Below are 9,292 nucleotides of genomic sequence, written 5' to 3'. Positions count from 1 at the left end.
ATCACTGTGTTGTAACAGCATAAAATTAGTACACAGCATAACTGCTTCTGATTTCACAAAATCAAATGCAAAATAATCTACACTAATTAGAATATTTCTTAAAGTAATGTGAAAATAAGCACTTCTATGATCTTCATTACAGCAATCAGTATCATGTGACAGTGAACACACCACATTTCAATTATAGTTTTACATTATCCAAATTCCATTACAAATAACAATTTCTTTAAGTACACACAGAAAAAACTTTTATAAAACTTTATCTGAAAGAATGCCATAAAGAGCAAAATATTTTGAACTGTAATTAAGGCATGCTCTCTCACCTTTGGTGGAAGTCTGGAATTCTCAAAGATCTTTGCAATGGCAGACAAAATACTGCACATGAGTGCGGAAATCAGCATCATCACTCCAACTGCTGTCAACCAGGACATACTGCAGAAATAGCACAAACTTTCAGCTGATGTGCATATAATGACGTGAACTGCACAGAGCATCAGACACATCAAGTAAAACAGCAGAGAGAACAGTGAAGGGGAGAGAGGCACTTCAAATTCTGCCCGGCTACTCAGGGCTTTTGGAACACTGAGCAAAAGGAGCAGCAGAACCTAGAAAAAAATGGAGAATTAATAGTTAAAGTGGGGCTAGCTAAAACATACAGTGAGCATTCACACAAAAAATCATCACAGATGTTATCAACCCTGTCACTCTGCTAATATACATACTTCATTTAAAAAAAAAAAAAAAAAAAGCTAAGAACTAGGCTGGATTTATTGACCCCAGTAAGATATGACCATACAAAGGGGAGAATCAAAAATTGTATTTTCATTTATTAAGGGATTGGACACAAAAGTTAGCAGAGTTTAATAAATTACCATGTGCCTCCACACATGCGGTAACTGATCATAGGCATGATCTTTACTCCCTGCAAAGTAAGAGTTTTAACTCCTAATATCAAAGTAGTTCCTAGGAGAACAAATTTGACCAATAATTTGTCAACTGTAAATGCCCGAAGTTACATATGCACTCCACCAAAGGCCATTTATCTCACAATGTGTGAAATATGCATACACTTTTTGCTGAATTAAATAGCTTCCCAGACCTGGGAAAGCTCTTATCCTATCACACAAGTGTATGCTGCATTTCAAGCTTATGAATTCTCCTGGCTTGTTTTTTTTTACCTCTCCTCATCTCAACTTGATTTATTGTTTTTTTTTTTTAATTTTGTTTTGCTCTAACCTGCACACAGATCAGGCAGAATTCAAAGTTTTCTCTCAAGTATCTGTAGCAGTGTAGATGAATAATGACATTAATAATTTCTGCTACCCATGTACAAAGCTTTACAAGTAAAGGGAAAATTCATCCTCATGCTAAAATGTTTTGCAAGGGATGTGGCTGGAGCTAGGACTAGACTGAGCTCAATTAGCTTGTGCTAGGGCAAGATTAAAACAAACCAAGACAAAAACAACTTTATCGGACCACTGACAAACTAATCTTTTACTGTCACTTGTGAAGACCTCTACTTAAAATTTCTCCCACAATACAGTGAGGTATAGTAAAGTAGACCAAAAAAATTCCAATACATTGCAGTACTCTTCCATCTTCTTCATATTCTACTTCACACAGCTCACTTGGTTATGAAAATACAAGGTTTCACAGTATCAAACTGGCTTTTAATACAGCGTTTGCAATTAAAACAAAGACATGTTAGCATGATAGCAAAATGCTCAAACTGTAGTTATCTACAGAGCCAAATGTAGCTCTTTTGAGCAAATGCACTGTTATCAATTCATGTCCCAGAGGTATTCTCATCCGAAATACAGGATAAATGGCATTTATAGCATGGTGTAGTCACCTGTGAGATTCCTTACCCTTATTTTTTCAGTGACAGTAGAAAATACATATCAAGACAAAAAGATTTTAGAAAGCAAAGCAGTTTCTTGAGTACTGCACTTGAGAAAAAAACTCCAGCAGTTTTGCACCACGTCTTACAGTGATGCTGAGCAAGCTCTTATCAACCAAAATTTTCATGGTTAGTAGCTCGATGTTTCTTTTGATGGAGGCCTATTGAGTAAAATATCTGAGATCTGTTTTGTAGAAACGGTAAGCACGTACAACTGCATTCCAGAAAAAAAAAAAATAAAATCCAGTGCTTCAAGTTCAAAGCAACTGTCAAGGGCTTGAATGCACAGATTCCCAAAACAACAGAACAAAAAAGAAGTAAAAGCACTTCAGCTTTGTGCTGAGCTTTGTCGACCTCCAGATTTTCCATCTGTAGACTGGGAACAGAATTTACCAACTCATCTCCCAAGGGCACTGTGGAACTAACTCCTGTGGTCAGCAGAGTGATAAACCCCATTGAGCACTTTACCAGAAAGCCATTTCAGATGTGCTCTGTACACAGAGAACAGGGCATACAAGACACAGCACAGAGCCCTGCCAGGGCAAAGGAGATTCAAATACTCAACAGCTGCTCAGGTAGTGTTATCCATTCCAGGCACTGAACAGAACTGGTGTTACAGAAGTCACACAGTCTTGTACAGCACCACACACATGCAAGGACTAAATTAAGCTTCCAGTAGGTATTCCCATCCTAGGAAACAACACTTAGTCTTACAAAAGTTGACACTTGCGTCATCTAAAAGGTCAGTGCAAGCATGAAAGGTGTCCAGGCATGGTATCCCTTCAGCAAGGTTCTCAAAGTATAGCCACAGAGGATATTTGCAGCATTTGAGGTTTGCCCAAAATATCAATTGCAGAGAACCACTTAAAATTCCAGACATGGGATATCTTATTTTTATTCCTGCATGAGACACGAAATAGCAAACCAGCACCTTACAGCAAGTATTTATTTCAGGGCTTTACACCTATCAGAACAAAGAACAATTCTTGGAATTGTGACAATCACCCACACAAGATATTGTCTGTTCTGAGCAGTTATGCTCACTGTTGGATAAAGACAAACAGATAAGAACTTTCTTGACAGACTTTTTTCTTTTTAATGCAATAAAGCTACTCAAAAAGTAGAAGGCTAAGTAATATGCAAGTATTTAAGTTGTAGCACATCTGCATACTCACTGCAACTAGTTGCACCAAAACATAAGCTTGTATCAAAAGCTCTCTTGAAGAATTTTAAAGTTATATTGTAAAAAGAATATTAACCTCATCCAAGCAGAAAGTCAGACAACATTAAGAGTTCATACTCAGTAATTCCAAAGACCAGTAACAGTACACACTAGGTAGTCAAGAACCAAAAACTTTTATGTTTGTGCACTTAGCTTTTTCACAGAACAATGTATTTTTGTACCTCCATAATGATCACAGTCCCCACCATCATCGAATACATGTCATATTGTGCCACTTGTTTGCTTAGTGAAGAACTCAGAGTCTTCAGAGCCTCCAAATATTGTTTCAAGACTTTTTTGCCAAGACTTAAGATTATTTCTGAATTATTTCCCTCTAAATACAGTTTGATCCAGTTACCATGGGACTTTTCTGCTATCTTAAAATGTTCATATCCAGGATCTAAGGAGGAGGGGAGAAAAAGAAAAAAGAAAAGAGGTAAGAGGATTTATGAACAAAAGAGCATTAATCAGAAATGTGATCATATTTTTATATTTGTTTGTATAGTATAAGGAAAAAAAATGCTATGGGGGTTGAAACTTTATTCACTTCTAGAAAGTTACATTATCTTCCTGCAGCAAGACCATAATGAGCCTGTTACTCAGAATAAAAGCAATTAATCCCTAACCTGATAAAACGTCAAGACCTCTGAAAGTGACAAATGTACTAAAACATCCACTTACTCTTATAAAAGGTTTCCAGGACAAACTTAGTCAAATGCTTTAAATCCTGAAAAAAATTATGTTTTCCACTGGAGCCACTCATTATTCAGGCCCTATTGTACAAGCCAAGTGGGAAATGATCAAATAGCTGATCTCTGGAGGACACATCAAAGGACACATACAAAATATTAGGGAGCCTGATTTTGCTGCAAAGCTAATTAGAGTCAGTTGGTAACACGAAATCAAGCACACAGGATGCACGATTTTGAAGCAGTAACAGAAAAGTTAACAGCTCAAGTGTACATATTGGCTTCAGGCATTCAGACTATGAAGCTAGTACAAAGCAATCCTCATCAGTGAAACTTAGTAATTCTGTTAAGAGTGTAAGGATGGCCCACAGTCTAACTTGACGAAAAAAGAAAAAACCTGATGCTGCCACTAACCTATGGAAGCAAGACTCTCACAGCAGAAGGTGATTTCATGATGGCCTATCTACATCTAAAAAAGTTCTGACCTGAAGAAAAATAAACAAAATCCAAAACAAAACCAAACAAATCAATAAAAATTCTGAAAAAAAACCAACCTATAGGACACAGATCTGTTCTCTATACCCAGGCAATACTTTCTTGTAGAAATGTAGTTTTGATTAAGTCTTCTGATAAATATATGTATAACTGGGACTGCAGGTGAACACCGACAGCACATATGAAGACCGTAGTCTGCTTTCAGAACTGGGGATGAAGACAAGACTAGCACTAGAATACATCCCTGAAAGAAGTAATTTTAAATCAACTCCTTAAATTTCATAAATAAGGAATTACTGAATTCTGTGGGTTCAGGTTTCAATGTGAGTATGCTTTTTAGTATAGGTAGAGAGACATAAGTTGTTTTTCCTCTCTCTCTCTCATGCTATAGAAACATGTCTGCATAAGTTTAAAGGTTTGAGTGATGACAACAAGAGACACAGCAAAAAAGCAAACAGCCAAATCCTACATTTTAGAAGTCCTTTGCAAGTACAGCAGCAGTAGCTGAAGGAAAGCAAGCATAAATTTCATAAGCTTGTATCTCACTGGACATTATGCTATGTGTGAACTTTCACATATAGATATATATTTTTTACAATAAATAAATGTTCAGTTTCACTTCACATTAATAATCCTTGCTATTTCCCTGCAATCCTACTTGAAAAGTTAATGACAACTTAAGGGCGAAAAGCCCAATTTGAAATTTTTACATAACACGCCTATCATTATCTTCCCACCTTGCAGTCCTCATCTTATTTGCTAAAAATAGGGCAAACATTTCAACTATTAAAGCAATGACTGAAGTAAGTTTGGTGTCACAAAGACTAAAGTTATGGCTCATTTTTACTCCTGGTACATCAACAGTGTATCAGACTAGGAAAACAACCAGCATATTCTTTGTTAAGCCTTTTCAGCAAAAGCAAATTATTAAATTCAGAAACATTTTGAATTTCATTTCAAGTGAAAGAAGATGAAGCATTTCTATTCACAATTCTTGTACAGTTACGAAGGAATTGTGCTTACCATTCATAAGTCTCTCATCACTACAAAACACTTTGTGATCTACTACAGGCTGAATTCAAAGTGAGAATTTTAGAAAGCAATGTTTAACCCAGAATGTCCAGTCTGGTCTCCCAAGACTTAGAATCATAAAACCACAGAATGGTTTTGGTTGGAAGGGACCTTAGAGATCACCTAGTTCCAACCCCCCCTGCTATGGGCAGAGACACCTCCCACTAGACCAGGTTGCTCAAAGCCTCATCCAACCTGGCCTTGAACTTCTAACAGACTCCAAAGCATGCTAGTATGAAGGAGGCTTGAAGTTATCTGCTAGAAAGTACAATTCAGACAACAGCAAACACTTGTTTGATGGAGATAGCTGCCACTGTGCATGGAGACTTTAATTTCCCTACCGTACTTCTTTAAACAGTGAGTTTCCTAGAAAGTTCCTCTTCCAGTATATTTGAAATACGAGACAAACATTCATACCTTTGAGGAAATCCAGAAAGGATCATCTAAAATGAGCTTCAATCAAACTGAGATTTGACATGACACTATTTCATTAAACACAACATTGAAACAAGTTAAAGTTATATTTTGAAATCCAAATAAATTCTCTGCACATCTGCTCCTGGTAGCAGCTCTGCTCCCTTTTCACGCTTTTTGCCCAGTCTCCCTCTTATTCCTTTTAGTATTTTTATTTCACTCACATCTACCTCTTTCCATGCTACTGCCCACCAAACCCATTCTGTCCAGGTTATGCAACATGACTGTTACAGTGAAACCCACATTTATAGCTTTGGTATCTACTAAGCAAATGATTTAAAGATCCTGCAGAAAGGAATAAAGGACCACAGTTAACAAATTTCCTTTGAGAATTCCAATAATACCTATTAAATGGCACGTTTGTATGGAGTAAGTACAAAATTAGAAGGGTCTTAATCTCTGGGCTGTTAGAGAAGCATTTTGGTAACCGGTGGGTAACACTTGCAAGTAACTGCATGGGATACTCACACGGCAAAACCCAAAGCGAGCTTACGCAGTTACCAGTCTCCCAAAGAACTGGCAATGGTTTACTTGCATAGTATTACATGAGCATTTTCTGCCTTAGCCTCCCTCCAATTTTACCACAAGCAAATGGCTATGTAAGTGGCTATGCTTCTCAAGCATCTGCTTGACAACAATTTCACTTAGTTCCAGTCACAGGCAGCAATCATTTAAAAAAAAAAAATATAAACGTTACGAAAAGAATGGATAAAAGTGACTTCTCTGGTTCCAGAATATAAATCTCCCAGTAACAATCAAATTATTTGATTCAACACATGGATCTAATAAAAGTTCAGGATTAGTTCCAAATTGTGACATTAACCAAATTAATTAAAACTAGTGGACACTAATTTTAATAACAACATCCAACCTGCTCTTAAGCATGACTCTTCATTCCAGCGTGAAGTGCCTCTCAAAGAAACAATCCTAGTTCTCCATTCAGATGAATCTTCAGAAGTTCAGAACATAAGAGAAGCATTACTAGGTACCTACAGCTGACTACCTTACACTGAGGTATGAACTCCCTCAGAAACACAAAATGTGTTTCTCCACGCTTCTCATTTCAGCTTCTTCATTTTTGCCAGCTGCTTTTACTTTCCTTTTGCAGACTCTTTTTTTTAGGTGCATGTGTCTACCTCTAGCAACAGAAAACCTAACACCTAACATTAGCACTTATTAGTATGCTTCAAAAAGTCTTTTTCAAAATAATCAAGCCCTTACTTGAGCTTCAAGTTTCTCATTTTAAATTTTATTTACCAAAACCCAAGTCCCATGAAACACTGTACCACCTCTTGGTTTGAAAATGCACGTTAGTAGGAACAAACTTTGGAGGAAAAAAAAAAAAAAAAAAGAATAAAGTTACTGAGCTGCCTCTATTCTGCTCTTTATTAACCCATGCACTTAAAACACACTTGAACACAAGGATATTTTTGTGTAGTGTTCCATTTTGTTCTTAATACTGGAGTGGATGAATCCAGGCAACTCCAAGGCTTCTTCATGAAACAGCACGGAAAGGTCATTCTGCCTTCCCATCTGACAGTGATTCATCTCAACTGACATCTGACTTGATCTTCTTGCATTAAAAAGGACAAAAAGATTGCACCAAAAATGAATGTATACATTATGCTATAGCTTACAACAGGTGAATCTTTTCTTACCGTGACTCAGTTGTCGTACTCAAGGTACTAATAGCTGGTGCCCTATCTCTGGGTTCCAGATTACAATACTCCCCACAGAAATTCCCCGTTTTCCCCTTCATCAGAACCTCCTCTTTTTGAGCTGAAGAGTTGAAAACAATAATTTTTTAAAAAGCAGCAAGGCTTAGGCTACCCCTGCAAGTATCTTTCACTTTAAACTGAAGGTCCAAATGCTTTTCCCTTAGCATTCAACTGAAATGTTATGATCCACCAGTTGTTACAAGCCAAGAATCTGCATTGGAAAGCTTGAACCTGCAGCAGCAAATGTGAGTGAGCTGTCTAAACAGGTTGTCTTCTGGGGTTTCTTTCCCTCAAAAAACCTGGCAGCACACCTTGTCTGTGGAATTCAAATTGTATGGCCCAAGACTTGTCAACACAACTCTGATGAGTGCCACATCGTCCACAACTAAAAACCAAAGGCTCAGATCAGGGTGAGCTAGAGCAGATTACTAAGAACTGTGTCCAGTCAGGTCTTGAATGTCTCCAGGTACAGAGACTCCACAGCCTCTTGGAGCAACTCATTCCAGTGTTCAAAAACCCTTACATAAAAAAATGGTTTTTTTCATTTAAACAAAATTTCCTGTATATCAATTTATGCCTACTGTTTCTTGTCTATTCACTGACTACCACCAAGCAGACCCTGGTTCAACCCTCTTTATTCCCTCCCACCATGTATTGCATACATTGATAAAGATCCCTGCTGAGTTGTCTTCTATCTAAGCTGAACAGTCCTAGCACCCTCAATCTCTCCTTGTATGATAGATGATCCAATTCCTTCATCACCTTCATGGCCATTCGCGGAACTCATTATATTATATCCATGTCTTATTTCTGCTGGGGAGCCCAGAATTGGACCCAGGACTCCAGACATGGTCTCACCACAGCTGAGAAAAGAGGAAGGATTGACCTGCTGATGACTGTCCTCCTAATGCAGCTTTGGATGCTGTTGGTCTTCCTTCCACGAGGGTGTATTGCTGGCTGATGTACAACTTGGTGTCCCCAGGGACACCTTGTCCTTCTCCACCAAGCTGCTTTCCAGACAGTCAGTACTCCATCTGGACTGGTGCATGGGATTATTTCTTCCTAGGTGTAGGATTCATCATTTTGTTTTGACGAAAAGTTCCTGTCAGCCCATTTCTCTAGCCTGTTGAAGTGGCTTTGAGTGGCAGCAGACTCACCTACTGTATCAACCACTCCTTGCAGTTTTGTATTGTGTGCAGACTTGTCAAGGAAGCACTCTGTCCCATCATCCAGGTCATTAATGAAGATGTTAAATAGTACTGGCCTGCGTCAAGCCCCAAAGTTGATCACTAGTGATTGGCTTCCAGGTGGACTGTGTGCTGCTGATCACAACCATGCGAGCCCAGCAGCAGAGCCACTTTTCAGACCACCTCACCGTCCAGTTATCTAGCCTGAACTGCAACAGAACGGGCTGAAGCACCATATGAGTACCACGGATGGTGAACACGGCGCTTCCTCAAGTTGTCTGAAGACCTACTGATTCTTCCCACACTGTCTGTAGCAGGCACCCATAACAATATTGTCCATGTTAGTTTGTCCACTAATCCTGACCCAGAAGTTCTCAACTGTTTCACCATCCACCTCCAGGCAGAGCTCCACGCACTGCCACTGCTCTCTCACGTAAAGGACAACTCTCCCTCCTGACCTTCCGAACTTACAATCATGGAATCATAGAATGGTTTGGGTTGGAAGGGAAAGTACCTTTAAAGATCATGCAGTCTAC

The 9,292-nt window shown here is 38.5% G+C and overlaps 1 protein-coding gene across 1 annotated transcript in view; it reads right to left on the bottom strand.

The window, feature by feature from the left end:
• Window positions 1–323: 323 nt before the first annotated feature.
• Window positions 324–9,292, bottom strand: part of PIGG (phosphatidylinositol glycan anchor biosynthesis, class G) — a gene marked incomplete at its 3' end in the record, with an annotated part of 20,067 nt that continues 11,098 nt past the window's right edge. The window contains exons 6-7 of the mRNA XM_010083029.1: window positions 3,305–3,522; window positions 324–605 (exon numbers count right to left, since the gene is read on the bottom strand). Of these exons, the coding sequence (XP_010081331.1) occupies window positions 324–605; window positions 3,305–3,522 (500 nt within the window). The remainder of the gene's footprint in view (window positions 606–3,304; window positions 3,523–9,292) is intronic.

Source organism: Pterocles gutturalis, unplaced genomic scaffold (genome assembly GCF_000699245.1).
Source record: "Pterocles gutturalis isolate BGI_N339 unplaced genomic scaffold, ASM69924v1 scaffold15430, whole genome shotgun sequence".
Lineage (NCBI taxonomy): Eukaryota > Metazoa > Chordata > Aves > Pterocliformes > Pteroclidae > Pterocles > Pterocles gutturalis.
Note: the sequence above shows the minus strand (reverse complement) of the source record. Positions and strands in the feature narration are given on the sequence as shown.